A 25972-nucleotide genomic window follows, 5' to 3' on the forward strand; every position below is an offset into this window, starting at 1 on the left:
TTCTCCTTCTTCTCCCAAGTATATAACGTCTATTCATGGATCAATATCTTTGTAATGGAAAAATTGGTGCTTCCAGGGCCGGTAATGGCGGAATACTCCGTGATCGTAATCTCTGACCATGCTCCACATTACATAGCTGTGAGGTTGGAGATGGGCTGTGCCCAACGTCCCCCCCAATGGAGGTTGGACCTCCTGGCCGACGAGGCTTTTTGTGAAAAAATATCTCGGGCATAGAGGAGTATATTGCTAACAACTAGAATGGGGAGGTCTCTCCAATCAAGTTCTTGGTGGCGCTGAAAGCTGCGATCATGGGAGAAATGATTGTTTTCAAAGCACAATGGCACAGGGAAGAAAGGGCTGCTGGGCAATAGCGAGTCAACTCCATACTGCAGATAGACTGGCAATACTCTGAGGCCCCAGCTCTAGATCTCCTGGCGGAGAGGAAAAAGCTACAGAATAACTTTGATCTGCTCTCCACGAGGAAAGCAGCGCACCAACTCCACCAGACACAGGGGTCCCTGTACGAACATGGAGACGAGGCTAGCTGTCTGCTGGCTCACCAGCTGAGAAAGTAATTTCCCATGCAATAAAACTGACCATAGAATACTACAAGGCAGTATGGACCATTTGACCCATTGATTCAGAGTTTTGGTAGTACCATTCTCGCCAAAGCAGGAGCCGCCCATCAGGTTGAGGGCTCAGCCTCCAGGTTTCTGCACCTGGCTCAGAAAGAGTACTATGACTCGGGTTCCAACATGGGTTGCCAATTGAATCTAAGGATTCTCAACCAGTGTCTTCCAAGTAAGTTGGGACATGGGCCATGTATTACCACCAAGGGAAGGAGAACTGTCCTTGCGTCATCGGCATCACGGTGGTACCTACGATTTTCAACAGTTTCCCCCATATAGTTGCCCAACCTTGCTTTGGTATCCCACAAGTTAGCGGCATGATCCCCATACAAAGTCGTTGAAGGAGCTCTACAATGGAGACAAATTACCTAACATCTCCATCCGCACTGGGTGTCCATTAACCTGCAAAGTAATCTATATCAACGTGACCCTCGGCGCCGAGACACGGTTCAATTGTAACAAACAGTCGTCGTTTTCCGTGGTGTCCACTTGCAAGACCCTGACCGGGTGCGACCTCGCCTGTTGTCGCGGACGGCGCACTGGATGACCCTGATCGTCACAAAATATACGACTACAATGGCAGCATGGCGGCTGGCTCTCATCGTCCTCCTAGGGCGAAGTCATCCCACTGGCCTGCAGTAGCGTCTGAACCCCAATCTCTGCCATGAACTTGCCTCGTGGGCTGCTCTGTCCGGAGCCTCACCGTTCTGTGACCGATATGGAGTCCGAAAGGGAGGGTGTCCCAAGCTATGCACCTGATAATCAACAGGCCCTTGCAGTTCCTATACATCCTTCTATGTGTGTTCGCAAGAGAGGGAAAGCTCAATGGCCCGCTTTAAGTCCAACATAGTTTCCGCTAACATCTTTCTCTGCGTGGCCGTAATATTGATACCACAGACGGGCCGATCCCTCAAAATCTCCGAGAGAGATGGGCTGAACTGCAGTGTTCAGCCAAGTTCCGCAGGCGAGTTGAAAAAGTCCAAAACTGACTCTCACCACTGTGTTAAACCGATACCGTTGCATAATCATAGCCGGCTTCAGGTTGTAGTGGTCCGAAACGATTGCTACCAGTTCACAAAAAACCTGAAATCCGGTGCAGCCGGGTGCATCAAACTTTTGATGATCCCAAATGTGTGGGTCCCGCAGGCGGTCAGGAGGAGGACTTTTTGTCAGTCTTCCCTCAATATTCCGTTCGCCTGGAAGAAGTATCTCTTGCGTTCTACATATTGATTCCAATCCGCCAGACCTGCATTGAAGGTATCCAATTTTCCAAACAACGGCATTATTAAGCAATACAATGTAACACTCAAAATAAAGGAAAATCCAACGGCTAGGGGATTTGATGGGTGAGTACAGAGCTGCCATTATCCCCCATTTGAGTTGGGCCTGCTTTTATACCTTGCTCATAACAAGACCCAGGTGTTTGGCCTCTGTCCCCCCAGCCTGGGAGCTCGGACTCCACATGGCCCACAGGGAGATCAGTGATTGTTTCGCTGTGGTCCTTGTGGGGTTATGACAGAGAGGCAGAGTATTTCTTAAATGGTGAGATGTGGGTCTCCTTGTTCATGAGTAACTGAAAACAGGTGCAGCAAGCAATTAGGAAGGCAAATGGAATGTTGACATTCATCGCAAGGGGATTTGAGTGCAGGTGTAAAGATGTGTTGCTGCAATTGTATAAATCCATGAACAGACCGCATGTAGAATATTGTGTACAGTTTTGATCTCCTTATCTAAGGACGGGTATAGTTGCATGGAGGGAGTGCAATGGAAACTCGAGCCTTGGATGGTGGGATTGACTTATGACAATAATCTTTATTGTCACAAGTAGGCTTACATTAACACTGCAATGAAGTTTGTTGTGAAAAGCCCCTAGACGCCACATTCCGGCGCCTGTTCGGGTACATAGAGGGAGAATTCAGAATGTCCAAATTACCTAACAGCATGTCTTTCGGGACTTGCGGGAGGAAACTGGAGCACCCTGAGGAAACCCACGTAGACATGGGGAGAATGTGTAAATTCTGCACAGGCAGTGACCCAAGCCGGGAATCGACCCTGGCGCTGTGAAGCAACTGTGCTACTGTGCCACCTTTAATGAGGAGAGATTGAGGAAACAGTGCCTGTATTTGCTAGAGTTTCAAAGAATGAGAGATGATCTCATTGAAACTTGCAAAATTCTTACAGGGCATGAGATGGAGGTCGGATGTTGCCCCTGCCTCGAACCAAAGGGCAAAGTCGCAGAATAAGAGACAGGCCAGTTAGGACTGATTTGAGGTGGAACTTCCTCAGTCAGAGGGTGATGAATCTTTGGAATTATCTACCCCAGAGGGCTGTGGAAGCTGAATCATTGAGTATGATCAAGATAGAAATCAATAGATCTCTATATCTAATAACATCAAAGGATATGGGAAAGGACAGAAAAATGGCATTGAGGTAGATGTTCAGCCATGATCTAATTGAATGGCAGTGCTGGTTCAGTGAGCCGAATGGCCCACTACTGCTTCGGTAATCCTATGTTCAACCCTATTCCTGGTTTTGTTTTCTAGTTGGTTACAGTCTTCATTTAAAAAAAATCTATTAATCTACTTGTATTGTCATCTGAAATCTACTGTGTTTCTTCAAACCTATGCTAGTTTGCTCCTCTATTTTCTTTATTACCTGACCAAGTGGGGTGTTATTGCATTGGATTTTACATCTAAATTACTCTGTTTCAAAATTTTCTGCATCAAAATGCATTTCCCATCTATTTATTTACGTCCTTTCACAATTGTAATGATGATTTGTACCGTATATTGATCACTTGGTTAGTGAAATATTGGTGCCAATGTCTATGGGGAGTGCTCAGGGGATTATTGGAACAATTCAGCAAGGAGGTGCAGAGATAAAAACAGAAATACTCAGCAGGTCTGGTAGCATCTATGAAAAGAACAACAGACTTGACGTTTCAGGTCAAGAACCTTTCTTTTTTTTAAAAATATTTTTTATTCAGGTTTTTTAACAACACAATTTTTTCCCCTTACAAACAATAACCCCCCCCCCCCCCCCCGGTAACAAAATAACGCAAAATCTCCCTGAGCAAGATATATACATGGCAAGATGGTATAATTACATAGCTTTATACACTGGCTCTTGGCCGCACGTTCCGTTTCTTCCCACCCTCCATGCCATCTCCCGCTCGTCCATCCCCTCAAACAATCTCTCGTGTCCCCCCCCCAGGGTTGCTGCTGCTGCTGACTGACCTTCTAACGCTCCGCGAGATATTCTAGGAACAGTTGCCACCGCCTGTAAAACCCCTGTGCAGACCCTCTCAAAGCAAACTTAATTGTCTCCAATTTTATGAACCCCGCCATGTCATTAATCCAGGCCTCCAGGCTAGGGGGCTTCGCCTCCTTCCACAATAGCAAGACCCTTCGCCGGGCTACTAGGGACGCAAAGGCCAGAATTCCGGCCTCTTTCGCCTCCTGCACTCCCGGCTCATCCACTACTCCAAATATTGCTAGTCCCCAGCTTGGCTTGACCCGGATTTTCACCACCTGGGATATTACTCCCGCCACACCTCTCCAGAACCCCTCCAATGCCGGGCATGACCAAAACATATGAATATGGTTCGCCGGGCTCCCTGAACATCTTTCACATCTATCCTTTACCCCAAAGAACCTACTCAGCCTCGCCCTCGTCAAATGCGCTCTGTGAACCACCTTAAATTGTATCAGAATGAGCCTGGCACACAAGGAGGAGGTATTAACCCTACCCAGGGCATCAGCCCATAGCCCTTCCTCAATCTCCTCCCCCAGCTCCTCCTCCCATTTACCTTTCAATTCTTCTACTAGCGCTTCCCCCTCTTTCATCTCTTGGTATATTTCCGACACCTTGCCCTCCCCGACCCATACCCCCGAGATCACCCTATCTTGAACTTCTTGTGCCGGGAGCAACGGAAATTCCCTCACCTGTCGCCTCACAAAAGCCCTCACCTGCATATATCTAAATGCATTTCCCGGGGGTAACTCTAATTTCTCCTCCAGTGCCCCTAGGCTCGCAAATGTCCCGTCAATGAATCCCCACCCGATGCCAGCCTTGGAACCCCCCGTCCATCTTCCCCGGGACAAACCGGTGGTTACCCCTGATCGGGGACCACACCGATGCTCCCATTGCACCCCTGTGCCTTCTCCACTGGCCCCAGATCCTTAGTGTTGCCGCCACCACCGGGCTTGTGGTGTATTTTGTCAGCGTGAGCGGCTGCGGTGCCGTTACCAACGCCCCCAGGCTCGTTCCTTTACAGGACGCCATCTCCATCCTCTTCCATGCCGCCCCCTCTCCCTCCATGACCCACTTGCGGATCATCGCCACGTTTGCTGCCCAGTAGTAACTCCCTAGGTTTGACAAAGCCAACCCTCCTCGGTCCCTGTTGTGTTCCAAGAACCCTCTCCTAACCCTCGGGGTCTTATTTGCCCACACATACCCCATAATACTCCTACCTACTCTCTTGAAAAAGCCGTTGGTGATCACGATGGGGAGGCACTGAAACACGAACAAAAACCTCAGAAGGACCACCATTTTGACTGACTGCACCCTACCCGCCACCGAGAGCGGGAGCATGTCCCATCTTTTAAAATCCTCCTCCATTTGCTCCACCACCCTCGTCAAATTCAGTTTATGTAGGGCCCCCCAACTTCTGGCTATCTGGATCCCCAGATACCGAAAACTCCCCATCGCCCTCCTCAGCGGCAGGTCCCCTATCCCTCTTTCTTGGTCCCCTGCCTGTAATACAAAAAGCTCACTCTTCTCTACATTAAGCTTGTAGCCCGAGAACTCTCCAAACTCCTTCAGAGACTGCATGACCTCCACCATCCCCTCCATTGAGTCCGCCACGTACAGCAGCAGGTCATCCGCATATAGCTATACCCGATGCTCCTCTCCCCCGCGGACTATCCCCCTCCATTTCTTAGACTCCCTAAGTGATATGGCCAAGGGTTCGATCGCCAATGCAAACAACAGGGGGGACAGGGGACACCCCTGCCTCGTCCCTCGGTACAGCCGAAAGTACTCCGACCTCCGCCGGTTCGTCACTACACTCGCCACCGGGGCGCTGTAAAGGAGCTTAACCCATCTAATAAACCCTCCCCCGAGCCCAAACCTGCGCAATACCTCCCAGAGGTACTCCCACTCTACTCGGTCAAAGGCTTTTTCCGCGTCCATAGCTGCCACTATCTACGACTCTCCTCCTCCGATGTCATCATTATCACGTTTAAGAGCCGCCGCACATTGGTATTTAACTGCCTGCCCTTTACGAATCCCGTTTGGTCCTCGTGAATCACCCCCGGGACACAGTCCTCAATCCTAGTGGCCAGTACCTTCGCCAATAGCTTAGCATCCACATTGAGGAGCGAAATCGTCCTGTACGATCCACATTGTAGTGGATCCTTGTCTCGCTTTAGAATCAAGGAGATTGTCGCCTCCGGCATTGTCTGGGGCAGCGTTCCCTCTCTCTTGCCTCGTTGAAGGTCCTCACTAATAGCGGGGCCAGCAGGTCCACATATTTTCTATAGAACTCCACCGGGAACCCGTCTGGCCCCGGGGCCTTCCCCGCCTGCATGCTCCCCAAATCCTTACTCAACTCCTCCAAACCAATTGGTGCCCCCAAACCAACCGCCTCCTGCTCCTCCACCCTCGGGAACCCCAGCAGGTCCAGGAATCGCCTCATCCCCCCCTCCTCTCTCCCCCCCCCCCCCCCCCCCCCCCCCCGGGGGCTGGGATCTGTACAGCTCTTCATAGAAGTCCTTGAATACCTTATTTATTTTTGTTGCACTTCGAACCGTGGCTCCCCTTCCATCTTTGATTTCCCCCTATTTCCCTCGCTGCCGCCCTCTTACGGAGCTGGTGCGCCAGCATCCGACTAGCCTTTTCCCAGTACTCGTAAGTCGCCCCTTGCGCCTCCCTCCACTGTGCCTCCGCCTTGCCCGTGGTCAGCAGGTCAAACTCCGTCTGGAGCCGTCGCCTTTCCCCAAGTAATCTTTCCTCTGGGGCCTCTGCTTTTCTCCTGTCCACTCGCAAGCTCTCCCCCACTAACCTCTCCCTTTCCATTCCCTCTGTCTTCTCCCTATGAGCCCTGATGGAGATCAGCTCTCCCCTGATAACCGCCTTCGACGCCTCCCATACCACCCCCACTCGCACCTCCCTCTAAGTACCTTTCAATACACACCCTCACCTTCCCACACACCACCTCATCAGCCAGCAGTCCCACATCCAGCCGCCACAGCGGGCGTTGGTCCCTCTCCTCTCCCAGCTCCAGTTCCACCCAGTGCGGGGCATGGTCCAAAACGGCTATGGCGAATACTCCGTCCCCTCCACTCTCGGGATGAGCGCCCTGCCCAGAACAAAGAAATCTATCCGGGAGTAAGCCTTATGCACATGGGAGAAAAAAGAAAATTCCCTGGCCTGCGGTCTTGCAAACCTCCATGGGTCCACTCCCCCCATCTGATCCATAAAACCCCTGAGCACCTTGGCCGCCGCCGGCCTCCTTCCCGTCCTTGATCTGGAGCGGTCCAGTGCTGGGTCCAGCACCGTATTGAAGTCCCCTCCCATTATCAGTCCTCCTACCTCCAGGTCCGGAATGCGCCCTAACATGCGCTTCATAAATCCAGCATCATCCCAGTTCGGGGCGTATACATTTACCAACACCACCCACGTCCCTTGCAACCTACCACTCACCATCACATATCTCCCTCCATTATCCGCTACGATAGTCTTGGCCTCAAATGGCACATGCTTTCCCACCAGAATTGCCACCCCTCTATTTTTTGCGTCCAGTCCCGAGTGAAATACCTGTCCTACCCATCCCTTTCTTAACCTGACCTGGCCCGCTACCTTCAGGTGTGTCTCTTGGAGCATTGCCACGTCTGCCTTCAGTCCCTTCAAGTGCGCGAACATTTGAGCCCGCTTCACCGGCCCATTCAGGCCCCTCACGTTCCACGTTATCAGCCGGATTGGAGGGACTCTCACCCCACCCCCCGCCGACTAGCCATCTCCTTTTCTGGGCCAGTCCCTTGTCCGCGTCTCCCTCACTCTCCAGTCCCCCAGCCGGGGGACCCCCGTCCCAGCCACCTCTTCTGTGTCCCGTTCTCTTCCGGCCAGTGCAGCAGCAAACCCCCCCCCCCCCCCCCCCCCCCCCCCGCTAGATCCCCGTCTAGCTTTTTTGCTCCCCCCACATCCCTCCCGTAAGTCTGCTGACCCCGGCTTCCCCCGCCATCCCTTTGACCCCCCCCCCCGTGTGGGAATCTCCCAACCAATGTACATTCCTTTGTTCCCCTTCCCGCCTTTCATGCCACGCGCGGGAAAGACAACCCCGCGCTTTCCAAAGCCTGCCCCGCCCACCATGGCGCAGCTCCTGTCGTGGCCTTGTCCCTCTCCCCCAGCCCATATAGCATTTCCTGCGCGTGGTTGACCCCCTATGTACAACAACCATCATACTTCAACCCTCAAACACCCCCCTCCCACACAAACCCTCAATTAGAGTCCAATTTTTCAGCTAGTATAAAGGTCCACGCCTCTTCGGGCGTTTTGAAGTAGTGGTGTTGGCCATTATATGTAACCCACCGTCGCGCTGGCTGCAACATTCCAAATTTCACTCCTTTCCGATGCAGCACCGCTTTGGCCCGGTTGAAACCCGCTCTCCGCTTAGCGACCGCCGCGCTCCAGTCCGGGTATATTCTGATCTCCGCATTGTCCCACTTGCTGCTCCGTTCCTTCTTGGCCCATTTCAGGACCCTCTCTCTGTCCGTAAACCGGTGAAATCTCACCACCATCGCCCTTGGCGGCTCTTTTGCCTTGGGCTTCCTCGCTAGCACTCGGTGCGCCCCATCCAGCTCCAGCAATCCCAGGGGGGCCTCCTCACCCATCAGTGTCCCGATCATTATGCCCGCATATGCCGCGGCCTCGGCCCCCTCCACTCCTTCTGGGAGACCCAGGATCCTCAAGTTGTTTCTCCTTGATCTGTTCTCCAGGTCTTCGAGTCTTCCCGCCCACGTCTTGTGCAGCGCCTCGTGCCGCTCCACTCTCTCCGCCAGGCCCACGAGCTCGTTGTCGTTCTCACTCACTTTTTCCTGGATCTCCTGGATCTTCACCTCTTGGACTTTCTGGGTTGCTCCAAGTCTTTCAATCATTGCCAGTATAGGCGCCACCATCTCCTTACGCAGCTCCTCGAAGCAGCACTTGATGAACTCTTTCATCTCCTCTCTGTCCGTGGGCGCCGCCATTTTGCTTTTTTCTTCTTTCTTCTCCCGCTGCTCCAGGGCCGCTTTTTCGCCGTTTCGCTGCGGGTCCGATCCATGCAGGTTAGTAGGGCACCTTTCTCCTTCCTTCCCCACGGGTTGGTTTTTTAAAAAGTGCCGTTGGGGCTCTGTTGGCTGGCCCAAAAGTCCGTTTTCGCGGGAGCTGCCGAATCGCGCAGCTTAGCTCCGCATCGCCGCAACCGGAAGTGCAAGAACCTTTCTTAAGAACTGGAAGCAGGGCGGCACGGTGGCGTAGGGTTAGCACTGCTGCCTTATGGCGCTGAGGACCTGGGTTTGATCCCGGCCCCAGGTCACTGTCCATGTGGAGTTTGCGTATTCTCCCCGTGTCTGCATGGGTCTCACCCCCACACCCCAAAGATGTGCAGGGTAGGTGGATTGGCCACACAAATTGCCCCTTAATTGGAAAAAAATAATTGGGTACTCTAAATTTATATAAAAAAGAACTGGAAGCAGATGTCATGCTGAATCTAAAGGCAGAAATTCATATAGCTTCGGTCTATCATTTCTTGCTTGGCAGCTTCTCAAATGAATAACCCGTCCATGTACCAGGTGGGAAATCCAGTGGCGGGCAACTACAGCCATGGACCATATGGGTTGACCCCTGGCAATCAGAAGAGTTGAGGGAGCAAAAGCAGAAAATACTGGATAATCGCAGCAGGTCTGACGGCATCTGTGGGGAGAGAAGGGAACTAACGTTTCGAGTCTGGACGACTCTTTGTCAAAGATTGTCAAACAGTGGAAGTGACAAATTTGGTACTCACGAGAATTAGCGAGCTCAAGTATGTGGCTCGGGAGCTCATTGATGACTGGAGGTCTGGTTCTCATGGCTAGGCAGGTTGGTGACCACGAGGCAAAGTGGGGAACTGGTTTTCAGACTGTTGGAGGTTGGCAATCACTTGGCTTAAGAGTTAGAGACCAGGGCTTGGCAGATTGGCAATTGCAAGGATGGGGGCTGGATGATAGAGGCCACAGTCAGAGTTGTGGGAGGCTGAAGGCTACTTTGAGGCTGGTCCTGTTTGACCAAGAGTCCTGTAAAAGGCACTTAAACCCTTAAATCAGCAGTTCGCATCTACCTTTATCCTCTGTTGGAAATGTACACGTTAACGGTTAGGTTTAAATCAGGCTCCTAATTGTCCTGTGGGAGCCTGGCATAAATATGTTCAAGCTGTTTCCTGCCTCTCCATGGTAGAGCTTATTTCCATCTCCATAGCATCGCTTGACGTCATCCCTGTCTCAGCTTAATTGTTGCTGAAACTCTTATCCATGCCACACCTAGACTCAAATATTCCAATGCACCCCTGGCTATTCTCCCACATTCCTTTCTCTGTACACATGAGGTCAGCCACAACTGCTGCCCATGTCTTGATTTGCAGCAAATCCCATTCCCCTGTAATCGCTGACCTCCATTGGCTCTTGGTCAAGCAACCTCTTGACTTTAAAATTCTCATCCTTGTTCTCAAATCTCTTCATGGCCCTACCCCGCCCCATCGCTCTAATCTCCTCCAACCCTACATTTTTCCGGGGTATCTATGCTTCTGTTTCTGGCCTCTTTTTCATTCCCTATCATATTTGCAGCATAATTGGGGGCTGCGGCTTTAGTTGCCTGGGCCCACGCTCCCCCCACCTCTCTACCTCACTTTCCTCCTTTGAGCACTTGTTAAGTGGTACTCAGTAAAATTGTTGGAGCTGCCTGCTAACAAGTGCCCATTAGGTATTATTGGGTATTAATAGTTGATGCATTAGTTTTAATTGTCCAAAACTCCCTAGATTCGGGGAAGGTCCCACCAGGTTGGAAGGGAGGGCACAGAAAGTGGGAAACTACAGGCTAGTTAGCCTAATATCTGTCATAGGGCAAATGTTAGAAACTATTCTTAAAGACGTTATCGGATACTTCGATAAGTTCAAGGGAATCAGGCAGAGTCAAATTAACGTGGTTTTGTGAAAGTTGATCATGTTAGTCAACTTATTGGAGTTATTTGAGGGAGCAACATAGATCATAGAATTTACAGTGCAGAAGGAGGCCATTCGGCCCATCGAGTCTGCACCGGCTCTTGGAAAGAGCACCCCACCCAAGGTCAACACCTCCACCCCATCCCCATAACCCAGCAACCCCACCCAACACTAAGGGCAATTTTGGACACTAAGGGCAATTTAGCGTGGCCAATCCACCTAACCCGCACATCTTTGGACTGTGGGAGGAAACCGGAGCACCCGGAGGAAACCCACGCACACACGGCGAGGATGTGCAGACTCCGCACAGACAGTGACCCAAGCCGGGAATCGAACCTGGGACCCTGGAGCTGTGAAGCAATTGTGCTATCCACAATGCTACCGTGCTGCCCCACAATGCTACCGCACATGTGTTGTGGATAAAGGGGAACCAGTGGATGCAGTGTACTTGGGTTTCTAGAAAGCATTTAATAAAATGCCACATCAAAGATTATTCCAGAATTAAGAGCTCATGGTATAGTGGGTAACATTGGCATGGATAGAAGATTGGCTGGCTAACCGGAATCAGAGAGTAGGCATAAATTCGGTATTTATCAGGTTGGCAAGGTGGAACAAGTGGTGTGCCATAGGGATCAGTGCTGGGACCTCAACTGCTTACAGTTAATATGAATGACTTGGATTAAGGGGTGGGTGGCATGGTTGCTAAATTTGCTGATGACACAAAGATAAGTAGGAGAATAAGTTGTGAAGAGGACATAAGGAGGTTACAAAAAGATGTAGGGCACGATTTAACGAAAATGAAACAGAGCCCCGTGTCGAGCATATTTAGTCGGATGTTTCCCAGAGCTGGCAGCACCGAGAACTATTGAATGGGACCTCGGCAAGCCCCTCCGAGGCCGCAATTCCTGCACTAACCAGCTCTGCTCGCCAGCCTGATCTCTAGACACCCCCCACCCCCCAATATCACGACCTCCAGATCCCCCAAGGCCCCAACTCATCTATAAGGGAATCATCAAGTCGTCGTCGTCCCCCCCCCCCCCCCCCCCCCCAGCCCAGTCCCTGGCATGGGCATGATGCCACCTGGGCACCTTGGCACTGCCAGCTTGGCAGTAGCACCTGGACACCCTGAATTGCTTTGTGGGTGACAGAGTACCACCCTGCCCAAAACCCGACTACCAGGGACCCCCTCTCCCAAATGACAGTATACTTGGTCCACATTTGTGGAAACCAGTGCTAAATGCTGCCGGCTCGGGGTCTCTGAGGCGCTGGGTTGATCCGGCGTACACATATATAGGTTAGACTAAGTGCGCACTTGAATATGCAAATCTGGGTCCTGACCTCAATGGGCACGTTAAGATAGGTTAAACATTGATAGGTTAAGTGAGTGCGCAATTTTTGACCCATTAAGGGTTTGGGGGAGATTATGCAGATCTTAGGGGAATTTGGCCGGTTCTCAGGGTACAAATTGAATATGGGTAAAAGTGAGGTTTTTGTGATCCAGGCTAGGGGGCAGGAGAGGAGACTGTGGGAGTTGCCGTTTAAAGTGGTGGGAGTGAGTTTCCATTATTTGTGAATTCAGGTGGGATGGAATGGGAGCAGTTACATAAATTAAATTTGACCCGGCTAGTTGAACAAATGAAGGAGGACTTTCGGTGTGGGAGCGAGTAGAGATGGCATCATGTAAGGGCACAAGTTTGGGGGCATTGGTAACGGCTCCTTTGCTGTTCTCGACGGCCCGGCACTCCACAAGCCCGGTGGTAGTGGCGACCCCGAGAGTCTGGGGGCAGTGGCGGAAGCATGTGGGAGTGGAGGGAGCGTCGGTGTGAGCTCCAATTTGTGTTCACTGGTTTATCCCGGGGAAGCTAGATGGGGGGTTTCGGGGGTGGGAGAGAGCAGGGATCTATTTCTTGATGGGAGTTTTCCATGTTTAGAGGATTTGGAAGAGGAGTTTGAATTGCCGGGAGGGAATGGGTTTCGATATCTGCACGGTAAGGGATTTTGTGCGAAGGCAGGTTGCAACCTTTCTGCTTCTACCACCACAGGGGATACAGGACAAAGTACTTTCTAAAATGGGGGTGGGGAAGGTGAAGGTTTTGGATATCTCTAAAGAACTCATGGAGTGGGAGGAAACTCAGATAGTTGAGCTAAAGTGTAAATGGGAAGATGAGCTGAGAGGAGAGGTAGAGGCGGGTCTGTGAGAGGATGCTCTGGGCAGAGTCAACGCGTTCTCGTCATGTGCCAGGCTCAGCCTCATACAATTCAAGGTGGTACACTAGGCACACATGACGGTGGCCCGGATGAGCAAGTTTTTTGGGATAGAGGACAAGTGTGTGAGGTGTGCGGGAGGGCCAGCAAACCATGTCCATATGTTTTGGGCATGCCCGAAGCTTAGGGGATACTGGCAGGGATTTGCGGATGTCATGTGCACGGTACTAAAAACAAGGGTGGCGCCAAGTCCAAAGGTGGCGATTTTTGTTTGTCGGAAGATCTGGGAGCCCAGGGGGCAAGAGAGGCTGATGTTTTGGCCTTTGCCTCCTTGGTAGCCCGGATCCGGATGGATCTTATTAGCGTGGAGGGACTCGAAGCCCCCGAAATCAGGGGTTTGAGTTAGTGACATGGCTGGGTTTCTCAGACTTGAGAAAATTAAGTTCGCCTGAGATGATCAACTTTCGGGTTTGTCCGGAGGTGGCAAACGTTTATCGACTTCCTCGGAGAAAACTAAACCGTCAGCAGATTCAATAAGGGGGAGGGGGAGTGTTAGGTTATTTTGTGTTTAGAGCAGGCGGGAAAAATGGGAGATGGAGGGATGTGTTACGCACTGAACTATGTATATATTTGTATTGTTATAAAATCATAAATGCTTTAATAAAATGTTTTTTTTAAAAAAGAGAATGCGCAAATTGGAATATGGGGCGAAATTCTCCCCCTACAGCGCGATGTCCACCGACTGGCGCCAAAAATGGAGCCAATCAGACGGGCATCGCGCCGGCCCAAAGGTGCGGAATGTTCCGCATCTTTGGCGGCCTAGCCCCGACATTGAGGGGCTAGGCCAACGCCGGAGGGATTTCCGTCACGCCAGCTGGCGGAAATGGCGTTTGTTGCCCCGCCAGCTGGCGCGGAAATGCGGCGCATGCGCGGGAGCGTCAGCGGCCGCTGTCAGTTTCCCGGCGCATGCGCGGGAGTGTCAGCGGCCGCTGTCAGTTTCCCGCGCATGCACAGTGGGGAGAGTCACTTCCTCCTCCGCCATGGTGGAGACCGTAGCGGAGGCGGAAGGGAAAGAGTGCCCCCACGGCACAGGCCCGCCCGCGGATCGGTGGGCCCCGATCGCGGGCCAGGCCACGGTGGGGGCACCCCCCGGGGTCAGATCGCCCCGCGCCCCCCCCAGGACCCCGGAGCCCGCCCACGCCGCCTGGTCCCGCCGGTAAATACCAGGTTTGATTTACGCCGGCAGGACAGGCAATTTCTGGGTAGGACTTCGGCCCATCCGGGCCGGAGAATCCAGCGGGGGGTCCCGCCAACCGGCGCAGCCTGATTCCCGCCCCCGCCCAATCTCCGGTACCCGAGACTTCGGCGGGGGCGGGGGCGGGATTCACGGCGGCCAACGGCCATTCTCTGACCCGGCGGGGGGGTCGGAGAATGACGCCCCAGATGTGGGAAAATGTGAAATTGTCCCATTTGGCAGGAAGACTAAAGGAGGAACGTATCTGAATGGCGAGAGATTGCAGAGCTCTGAGATACAGAGGATCTGGGTGTCTTAATGCAAAAGGCTAGTATGTAGGTACAACAAGGAATTAGGAAAGCGAACAGAATATTCTAATTTATTGTGGGGGGAATTGACTACAAAAGAAGGTAGGTTTGCTTCAGTTATACAGAGCATGAGTGAGACACATCTGGAGTTCTATGTACAGAATTGGTCACCATATTCAGGAAGGCTATAAATGCATTGCAAAAAATTCCAAGAAGGCTTACCAAACAAATACCTGAAATGTGCTGGTTGTCTTATAGGAATGTTTGGACAGGCTAGGCGTGTGTCCACTGGAGTTTAGAAGAGTAAGAAGTGACTTGCTGAAACATGGAAATTCCTGAGGGGTCTCGACATGGTGGATGCGGAGGATGTTTCTTGCGGGCAAATCTACAACTAGGGTTCACTGTTTAAAAATAAGGGGTCGTCCATTTAAAGCAGAGATGAGGAGAATTTTTTTCTCTTGGAGGGTGGTGAGTCTTTGGAACTGTCTTTTTGAAAAGGTGGGGGAAGAAAGGTCTTTGAATATATTTATGGAAGAGTTGGACAGATTCTTAGTAAGCAAGGGGGTGGTAGGTTATCGGGGGTTGGCGGGATGCAGGTTTGAAGTTACTATCAAGTCAGCCATGATCTTGTTAAATAAATGATGGATCAGGCTCGAGGGGCCGAATGGCTGACTCCTGCTCCTTGTTCATATATTCATATCAGAAAAGTGAATATTTTTGCTTTCCATTGTTGATAATATAGGAAAACAATTTTTTGACACCTAAGCATTGTATTTCAACAGTTGTAAAGGAGTGAAAACTCACACCAAATCTGTCAAGCCTGATCACGTGTTTGGGTGTTTGCAAAATATTAAAGAAGACAAACCAAAACCAGTAAGAGATGAATACGAGTATGTTTCGGATGACGGCGAATTGCAGATTGATGAGTTTCCTATAAGAAGGAAGAAGACTGCTTCTAAAAGAAGTTTAACATGTAAGTAATTTTTCAAAAAAGTTTTATATTTTCACACAAGTATAAATCTGTATAATAGAACTAATGACAAGGAATGCATCATGTACATTCAAGAGGTTTGATATTCCTTCTTTTGAATGCTTTGCAAGGTATTGAACAAGTCGCAATTTGCCTTCTCGAACTAGAATCATAGAATTTACAGTGCAGAAGGAGGCCATTCCGCCCGTCGAGTTTGCACCAGCCCTTGGAAAGAGGAGCGTACCCAAGCCCATGCCTCCACCCTATCCCCGTAACCCAGTAACACCACCTAACCTTTTGGACTCTAAGGGGTAATTTAGCATGGCCAATCCTCCTAATCTGCACTTCTTTGGGCAGTGGGAGGAAACCTGAGCACCCAGAGGAAACCCATGCAGACACGGGAAGAATGTACAAACTTCACACAGGCATGGTCACCCGAGGCTGAAATTGAACCTGGGACCCTGGAGCTGTGAGATAGTGAAAGTAGCAAGAATTAGACAGGCTGGCGGCATAAGACAACTGATGTACAATTAAGGTGCAACGGGCTGGCAGGGGGTGGTAATGGGTATGCACAAAAGGATCTGTGAGAGTTGAATAGGTAGTAGAGAGTGGGGGAGGCAGGCTATTCGGATGGAGTGAACTTATGAAGGGATTTGAACATGGATAAGAATTTTAAATTTGAGCTCTTATGGTGTTGGTGCCAGTGTAGGCCGGCGAGGACAGGAGTGAGTGGAATCTGTGGTGGGTACAGACAGCTGCAGAAGTTTGGATGATCTAAAGTTTACAGATATTTGAGGATGGTAAACCAGCCAGCAGAGAATTGACATAGTCAAGGTATGATGAGGGTTTCATCAGGAGTTAAGCTGGAGCAGTGGCAGATGCAGGGGATGCTTCAGAAGCAGGAGATCTCTGTAATGGAGAGGACAATGGTGTTAGAAGCTGAACTTTGGGTCACTTAGGATGCCGAGGTTGCAGACTAACTGTTTTGGCCTGGGAGCGGAATGGAATTGGTGGTGAGCATGAAGTGAATGGAAATTAGTGCAGAGGACAGAGGCAGCAGAGATTGGGATAAACTCAAGCTTATCACAGGTTGAATGTCGGAGGCTGGTCATGAGTGTGCAGAATAGTGAAGTCGAGAAGTAATAAAGGAATCAGTGAGAGTTTCACAAATCTGAGACAGGACTAAGTCCAGCGATACGAATGAGATGGAAATTCATTCGAGGAGCTGGCAGAGATATGTGGTCTGAAACTCAGCTGGCGGCTCTGAAGATGTCAAATGGACTGAAACGTTAACTCTGTTTCTTTCTCCACATGCTGCCAAAACTATTGAGTTTTTTCCGCATTTTCTATTCTTATTTCAGATTTCGAGAATCTGGTAGCACAGTGGTGAGTACAGTTGCTTCACAGCTCCAGGGTCCCAGGTTCGATTCCCGGCTTGGGTCACTGTCTGTCTGAAGTTTGCACTTTCTCGCCGTGTGTGCGTGGGTTTCCTCCGGGTGCTCCGGTTTCCTCACACAGTCCAAAGATGTGCAGGTTAGGTGGATTGACCATGCAAATTTGCCCTTAGTGTCCAAAACGTTTAAGTAGGGTTACTGGCTTATGGGGATAGTGTGGAGGTGTTGTCTTAGGTAGGATGCTCTTTCCAAGGGCCGGTGCAGACTCGATGGGCCGAACGGCCTCTTTCTGCACTGTAAATTCTATGATTCTATGAAGCTTGTTGACACTGAAGATGACTGCTTCGGTCTTCCCAATACTTGACTCTTTTTAATCCATTAACCATCTTTTTTGACAGTTCTATCAAAGACCAAAGAGAGTGTTGGACATGCTGAAATGAAGGAACCTGTGATTCAACAAGGCTCTAACAAGGTATATCAACACATATTCACCACTTACTTGTGGAATTAATTTTTAAAACTCAAGCTTATAAAACTGACTGGTTATGCTGTTACTTGTCAGCTGAACACAAAGCTTTATTTGCAACAATGTGACAAATTGTCCTGATCACATGGCGAGGATGTGCTGACTCTCGTGGCGGGCTTTTCAGAGGCAGCACATCATTAGCTGTTGGTGGGGTCCACTGATCCCGCCGATGTCTACGGCGGTTAGAATGGTTTGCCCGTCTCATCGCAGGGGTGGGTGCTGCAGGAAGGACCGGAAAATCCCACTCCGGATGGTAGAGGCAAATCTCCCAGCTGTACTGTTTCAGACACCATTGTTTACGTTCGAGCCAGCAGCTGACATTGGTGATCTGGGATTCTACTGTTATATATGGGAGATTTGTAAACTTCTGGTTGAATTGAAGCAAAGGTCACTGAACTAAAAGGTTAATTAATAATTGCCTGTGTTGAATAAGGCAAATCGACTTATCATTTCTTGTTTTATATCCTTGTTATCAATTGCAATTCAATTTTATTCTGACAATTTTATTTATGGGTTCACCTGTAGGATAACAACTCATCTGATGAAGATTCACTTCATATTGATACTGAGGCGAAGCAAGATCCTAGTACTGACAAAAAGACTGAAACAGGCAGTTCTGCCGGGATACTAGATCTGCTACAAGCCAGCAAACAGGTTGGCGGACTTGAGTACAGTGGAAACAGGTACGGATCATGATTCCAAGGAATAGAATTTAGAGATTTAATAAGCTGCATTTGACCAGTAAATTTTAATAGCTATGATATTTAAAAAAGTTATCTATTTGTTAAGGAGTATTATATTAATATAAATTAATGTAATTCACTTAATCCAAACATTTGATCTGACAAAATCCTCTCGAATGTTTTTTTTACAGCAAGGTTGTTAAAGTAGTAAAAGTCACCAACTGTGACACCGCTGACTTCAGGTACCAATAATATCCTAAAAGAGTTAAATTCAGTAATTATAGATCAATGGAAAACAATTTGGGCTGAAAAGCAAATGAAAAAGTGAAAACATCAGGGGCAGTGTTCTCCGGCCTCCCAGCCACGTGTTTCTCGGCAGCGAGAGGTGGCACGTCGTTCACTGGTGGCAGGATTCTCTGTTCCCATTGAAGCCATCACACGCCGTTGGGAAACTGGCAAGCGGGGGTGCACTGCCGGCAAGGACCAGAGAATCCCGCCCCCTGTGAACGACTGGTGAATTCCGGCCCAGATATAAACTTACGAGGGGTGATGTGATACCTTAGTCCAAGATATTTGGTTCATTTCTTAAATACTCAGTTACACAAATTGTTTGCATATTTCCAAACTTTATTTCGATTATGGAAGCAACAAAGGGAAAATCCATTGTTTAAATCTTTAAATTACATGTACTTTGATATGAAATGTATGTCAGACTTCGCTAAACAATAGAGAGATAGTAATTTTTATGGTTTTCCAAAGTAAACTGCCATAAATATTCATAGTATAATAGAAACTTACAGTACATAAGGAGGCCATTTGGCAGCTTGCCTTTGTACCTCTAAGAAAGAGCAGCTGTGCATAGTCCCACCGTCTCACTTTTTACCTATAACCCTGTAAAAATATATCCAACACTGCTTTTAAATTATTGATGGAATCGACTTCCATCGCCGTTTCAGGTGGGACATTCCCAATCCTGACAACGCTCTTATTGGCATATGACTTTTATCGCTTTTGATTACAAAACTTTCTGGTGTTGCCCTGGGCACTTCCCATTTGAGGTTGCTTAGTATTTAAATTTTGATGGTCCGTTTGCATTGTTTGAGGTTTCAAATAAGCAAACAGAACATGAAAATGGATTTAAAAATAAATGTGAGTTTGTGCTGGATGTGCAGGTTCTATGTTTAAATCTGACAGGAAATTTATGTGGCCTGGTGTATAGCAAATTTTAAAAATGCATCTGGATATTTTTTAATTTTAGGAATTTATTGTAAGAACAAATGCCCCATAAATCTAATTTGCAAGATTGTGGATTGAGGAGATACTGAATAGCATAGGTCTCAACTTAAAACCTGATTGCTGTTTTCAGCTATAGAAATCCGAACAAACAAATTTTACTTCCTAATTTTTTTTCTTGCCTGTAACATGTGCAAATTTATAAGGATGGAAATTCTGAAGTTGAGTTAAGAACCCCAGGAATTTGGAAGTGCAACTAAGGAATGGTAGAACCCGGGTTCAGATCCATGATTCCCATGCACATTTTCACTGCAGTAAACAGAATAAAGGGCCTCTCCAGAGATTAAATGAGAATCCGAGTTCACTCAGTCTAACCATTATACATATAATGTGGACAGTTGTGAGCAGAGAGGTTAAGGCACAAAATGAAATATTTGCACGTAAAATATGAAAACATTTTTCAGGGTGCCATTTTGAAATAAAGTTACAATTTTGATCCATTTTTAATTTGTGTACAGTTGTTTTTTCAGTTATCTAGAGATTAATACAGAAACCGGCTAATTCACACTGTTGTGCAGTGTTTTAGCAGGTTGTGAGAATAAAAGTAAAGCTGTAAAATATGGTATCTTTGCTAGTCAGTTACTCGTTAACCCACTTTCTGTTAGAGAATCATAGGACTCTTTTCCTTCCATTTCAGCCAACCGCCAGCCTCACCCAGCACCCAAGAAGCCATCCAGGGCATGTTGTCCATGGCAAATCTTCAGTCCTCAGACTCCTGCTTGCAAACTTCATGGACCAGTAACCAAGTTAAAAATAACTCATCCATAATTCAAGGATCAAAGAAAACTAGTAGCAACGTTAATAAGCACACAGGGAAACGGTTAGTCAAAAGCACGATGCAGAGTATTATTGACTTTAATGATTATGAAGACCAGGACAGCTTGGGAGCATGTTTCAAAGATTCTGAATATGGTAAGAACGTTTGATTAGTGACCATGATGTAACTGATATATTTGAAGATGAGTGTTAATTTTTTTTAAAAATATATAAATTTAGAGTAGCCAATTATTTTTTTCCAATTAAGGGGCAATTTAGCATGACCAATCATCTAACCAGCACATCTTTGGGTTGTGGGGGGTGAAACCCACGCAGACATGGGGAGAATGTGCAAACTCCACACGGACAGTGACCCAGGGCTGGGATTCGAACCCGGGTCCTCAGCGCCGCAGTCCCAGTGCTAATCACTGCGCCACATGCCGCTCTAGTGTTAAAATATTTAGCAACGATTGTTGCACTTTTAACTGCTGAGTATTTTCAACTTTTACAGTCCATACAGTTGTATAACACACAATGGGCTGGACTTTCTATCTAGGGTTGGGAACCTGATGCACGGGTAACTGACAGGTCACAATCTTTCCCAGTGCATTGTCGTGATGCTCTTTTTAAAAATAAAATGTATAAATTGACCAGGGGTGAGTTTGGCATCCAGTGAATTTGACTGAAAGTGGCATTTTCTGACGCCAAGCCACAGGAGAGTGCTGATCAGGCTGATGCTAGCACAGGCAGGCGTCCATGGGCAACATCAAGGTTTATGATGCCTCTTTTGAGACCTGACGGGGTAATTGTTGACCAGAGCATAAATGTCTGAGACCAACTGTCTGGATTGGCATGGTCTCCTTTGGCACGGGAACTCTGCCATTTGTCACCAGCTGACTGGTGGGTGGTGCATCCGATGTCTCAGATAGCGCCTTCTTCACCTTGCAAGCTTTCTCTCTGCTCCTTTGGCCTCCCCCTTACCAGGAGGATTTAGCTGCTGAAAGCTCCTGCTCACTACTCTGTCCAATGTCAAAGTCTCCTGGAGCCACCGCCAGTCCATGAATGATGCTTATTTGTTCAGCAGGGCTTCCTTTGCCAACCTCTGCTGTCCTGGTGAAGCCACAGCCAGATGCCACTCTCCGGGCTTCAACCTCGTGCAGGTGAAAACACAAAAATCTCAGTGATGCTACCTCTGTCACATGTGGAGCAGCTGAACTTTGTAGTCCCTCTTAAATGATTTGACCAGTGTATCCATTAACCCTGATGGTCCCCCACACTATACATTGCCAGCTTCATCCACAGCGGTGTCCAGAAGCAATTCAGTACCCTATGCCAGCCAAATTTATGCCTGGTAGGATTTGCAAGGGATTCAGTGACTAATCCCATTATTAGGCCGCCACCTTGAAGTTTCTCAGACACGACGTACTTCCTGTGCCTGACAATTAAAAATTCAAAACTACTCCATGAGGCCTGTTAATGAGCTCATCAATTAGCTCAACAAATGCTTAATTGGAAGCATGTGGATTCCAGAGTTTGTCCTCATTGAAAATCGTACCGCATCCTGGAGGAGGCAGGACCTTCTGGACAACCGATTTTCAAACCGCATCCGCATTGGTTCTTACCCGCAGCATTTGAAAATTGAGACCAAGGTGTAGGGAACCTAAGTGCGTTGTCTTTTAATGCCTTTTAACCTTGTGCTGAGAATCACAAAATAGCAACAAAAGCTCTTTGGTTTTTAGAATTGTTCCTGAGACTTATTCATAATGTACAGCATTTCAAGATGGTTTACTTCCTCTGCTTCGTCCCCTACCCCATAAATTTATGTTGTCCAATGAGATTAGAGACACTGTAAGACATGACAGAACACTTTCTTAACATATCAGATCCAAATAATATAAAGTCATGGGCCCTGTAATTCTGACTGTGGCTATTGTAGTGACCTCCATCATTTTGACTTGTCTTTCTTCATTGTCTGAGTTGCATTTATTCTTTACATCTTTTGATTGGGAAGGAAGATTTCTTCCAATTACACTTAAGCAAATCCATAAGAAATGCACCAAAAGCATCCAGTGTGAATGCAAGCCGGTCTACCTACATTTCAAAGTAAAAAAGAAAATATAGGGCTGAATTCTCAGTTCAGGAGACTATGTTCTCCCGCTGCTGCTTGGTGTGGCATCCAGAAGTGATTTGGCGGTCTTTGCCATACAAATTTATGTATGGTAGGGATCGCAAGGGATTCTGCTGTGGTTCCTGCTATCGGGTCACTATTTTGAACGGGTGGCCCGATAGCGAGGTCCTTTGGCTACTGCCACACCCCCACTCCACACTGCACATTTTGTGTCACCCCCCCCCACATAACACACGCATGTGAATGACCTGACCCCCCCCCCCCCACCCTCCCCCACCCACCAGAGAACACTCCTCCATCAGGGAACCACCCCCTCCCACCAGAGACCACCATCCCCTCTGAGGACATTCTTACTGAAGCACAGATGTCTAACACACCAGTTTGCTGAAGTTCAACTGCTCTCTGAACAGACTAGAAGGATCTCTCCTCCTGATGGGAACCCTTTTCATCATCATGCTCCTCCCACTTTCAGCAGCTTGTTATGCTCAGCGTGACCTCTGTTAATTCTCATGACCCAAGTCATGCTTTATTACAAAGGAAATTCATACTAATGCCCTTATTTTCTGGGGGCAGCAGGTATGTGCAGAAACCTTAACAGTGGTTAGCACTGTTGCTTCACAGCGCCAGAGTCCCCGGTTCAATTGGGAGTACGGCGACTCGGGGCTTTTCACAGTAACTTCATTGCAGTTAATGTAAGCCAGCGCCGGGATTCAAACCCGGGTCCTCAACGCCGCAGTTCCAGTGCTAACCACTGTGCCACATGCCACCCTCTACTCATTACAGGTCTGGGATGCACAAAACATTTGTAAAATCATAGCAATAGAAATAGTAGAAATTAACTTGTAGGTAATTGAAGAAACCTGTAAATCATGCTTTGGTGGGTGGTGGGGTGCCTCCCTGCTGCTAAACACATGCTCAATCATGGAGTGTTGAGCTCTAAAATAGCTCAGCTGGAATCAGTGTGACATCTGGCGTGATCCACCCACAAGTTTTTGCATGCTATTGATTCCATTTTGGAGCTCTACAAGCACCCATGAAGCACAAATATTGGATGTAGACAAGCTCAATTCCTCACCCAAGCTTTGTTTTTAAACTATCAAACAAGGGCCACAGGAGTGTTCCAGTCTCAACAACCTCCTCGTGAAGAAATGTTTCGAACTTCTCTAGTAATTGCACATTGTTCTGATGAAAGGTCACAGGCCTGAAATATTAAAATGGTTTCTCTTTCCCCAGATGCTGCCAGACCAGCTGAGCATTTCTGTTTTCATTTCAGGTTTCCAGTATCTGCAGTGTTTTATTTTCCTATTATTTTGGGTTTAGCTACAAATTTTGGCGTGCTTTCCCAGTGAAAATTCTTTTAGTATTAAGTTAAAATTAAGACTGGATTGTAACTGCAGAGAGATTGTTTACCTTTTAGAGTAGAGGAAAGGAGAATGTGGGGATTGGAATTGGAATCCTGAGGTCACTGCAGATTTTATTTGCCTAAAACAATGAAACAAAGATTCCTTTTGTGTGTTTAGTTTATCCATCACTTGAATCTGATGATGATGATCCAGTTTTCAAATCCAGATCCAAAAAGAGAAAAAGTGCGGATGATACACCTTGGAATCCTACAGGTACCATTGCAACATGTGGGGTCTTTCGAGTTTGGAGCATTTTAACACGGTCATTCATCATATATACTGTTTGAAAAGAATTCACTATATTTTCTCCATCACTGATTTGAGATGGGACTACATTTTCAGTTTCAGTCTGCATTTTATCAGTATGGTTAGTAATATTCAAGAATGCTACAGTTAATCATTATTAATTGTATCATAACATATATTTAGAATTTTGAATTTGCAGCTGATTTTAAATGTATTTCTAATGAGGGGGTAATTATTTACTTGTGTCTCATTTGTAATTTAAGAAATGTGAGTAAGTTCACATGGCAGAATCATTTCCTGAACTGACCCTCATGGTAATCTCCATTAGCATCTATATTGGAAGTATAAACAAAGCCAGTTAGCTGCTTTCACAATAATTTAATGGTATAAATTAAATATATGATGGCTAATCATAATTTCTGATTTCTATGTTAAAATATACCATCATTTATAACTGGCTGTGACAGATCTAATTGGAAGAAGATGTGTTTTACAACATAATTCTGGTGGTAAAATGATGAAGTGTACACAGCTTAAAAATAACCTACAGATAGTGTCATTGAACAAAACCGAAATAAAGTGTATTTTTTATTGTGTGTCATTTTGTATTACATAGATATTCTATCAAAATACATACTTCGAATTACATTTTAAATTGCTGGAATAAATTGTTGTTCATGATCTTAATTGCTAAAGAAATTACCTTGAATAATTAAAAAATAGAGACTGTAGTATTTAGTAATGATATACGGAACAATGAAAAGAAAAAATTCTACTGCCAGGATCAGTCATGGTGAAATCCCTGTTATGTGAAGCGGATATACGAAAAGGGATAATCCCTGCCTAAACCAATTGCGGACACTTGATCGCCACACAAAATGGCTGATACGCAGATATACATTTTTAACTTGAGCATTCTTGTGTAAATTTTCTTTTTACTTAACTGCCAAGTTATCTATCCCTCTTATTTTTAAAATTTCAAAAGATCAATGTAATTTATCGAACATTTTAAATTATATTCTGATATACCGAATCAAATATGCGGTGTTGGCACACTGAAGGAAATAGTGTAACACTGCACAATATCCTTTTTACTCCCAATCACATTAACTGAGAACAGTTCAATTCAATTTGAAATGAGTAAGAACATTTTGGGGATGGTAATTCATTACTTTCAGTTTTGTGAAGCTTGTGCCTAACAAATCAAAAATGACATTTGATGAAATGTACTCCAAATCAGGCATATTGTCATAATCCATGTTAGACTATAGGATTTAAAATAATAAGTAAAATAACCCTTATGCACAGAATGCAACAATTGCAAATAAATATATTCTATTTCTTTAGCCAGAGTGACACCATCTGTTCCTCGACATGACAGACCGACACGAGAAGGGGCAAGAGTTGCCTCAGTAGAAACTGGATTAGCAGCAGCTGCTGCAAAATTATCCCAACAGGTCAGTTCCTTCAAAGGCTTCACCAACAAAATATGTAGAATGCAGGAAAGTTTTTTTTAAATATCAAATACATACTTCTGAAAAATCAGTTTTCTAAACTGATAAGATATTGACATTTTTACTTTTTGATAAGCGGGCAAATGGAATGCACTTCTGCAGTTTTAAAAATAAATAATAAACTTTGTATAGCGTTATTGGTGTATGGCTGTCTTTTATTTAGCAGTATTACTACCCATGAATCATGAATTGAAACAAGTTTAAGAACAGGTTTCTCAGATTGTTTGCTAACTGTCATGAATTTAAGTCTTAACAAATGGGTAAATCCATATATGTACACTTATTAATAAATAATAATTTATAATAATTACATTTAATTGTAGGAACAGCAGAAAGTCCAGAAGAGAAAATATACCAAAAGGAAGGTGTCATCAGATGACTCGATTAAAATCCCTCCGGAAACTGCTTCTACAGAAATGAAGACTGACAGCCATGCAGGTAATTTATT

At 47.0% G+C, this 25972-nt stretch overlaps 1 protein-coding gene across 2 annotated transcripts in view; it reads left to right on the forward strand.

Annotated features, from left to right (window-relative positions):
- phf2 (PHD finger protein 2) overlaps positions 1-25972 on the forward strand; it is a 197853-nt gene that overhangs the window by 164693 nt on the left and 7188 nt on the right. The window contains exons 15-22 of one of the 2 annotated variants that reach the window (XM_072472519.1): positions 15394-15584; positions 17374-17447; positions 18027-18184; positions 18376-18426; positions 20115-20389; positions 23882-23977; positions 25358-25467; positions 25848-25962. In XM_072472519.1, the coding sequence (XP_072328620.1) occupies positions 15394-15584; positions 17374-17447; positions 18027-18184; positions 18376-18426; positions 20115-20389; positions 23882-23977; positions 25358-25467; positions 25848-25962 (1070 nt within the window). The remainder of the gene's footprint in view (positions 1-15393; positions 15585-17373; positions 17448-18026; positions 18185-18375; positions 18427-20114; positions 20390-23881; positions 23978-25357; positions 25468-25847; positions 25963-25972) is intronic. The other variant, XM_072472520.1, reaches the window with a different exon arrangement.

Source organism: Scyliorhinus torazame, chromosome 13 (genome assembly GCF_047496885.1).
Source record: "Scyliorhinus torazame isolate Kashiwa2021f chromosome 13, sScyTor2.1, whole genome shotgun sequence".
NCBI classification, from domain to species: Eukaryota; Metazoa; Chordata; class Chondrichthyes; order Carcharhiniformes; family Scyliorhinidae; genus Scyliorhinus; species Scyliorhinus torazame.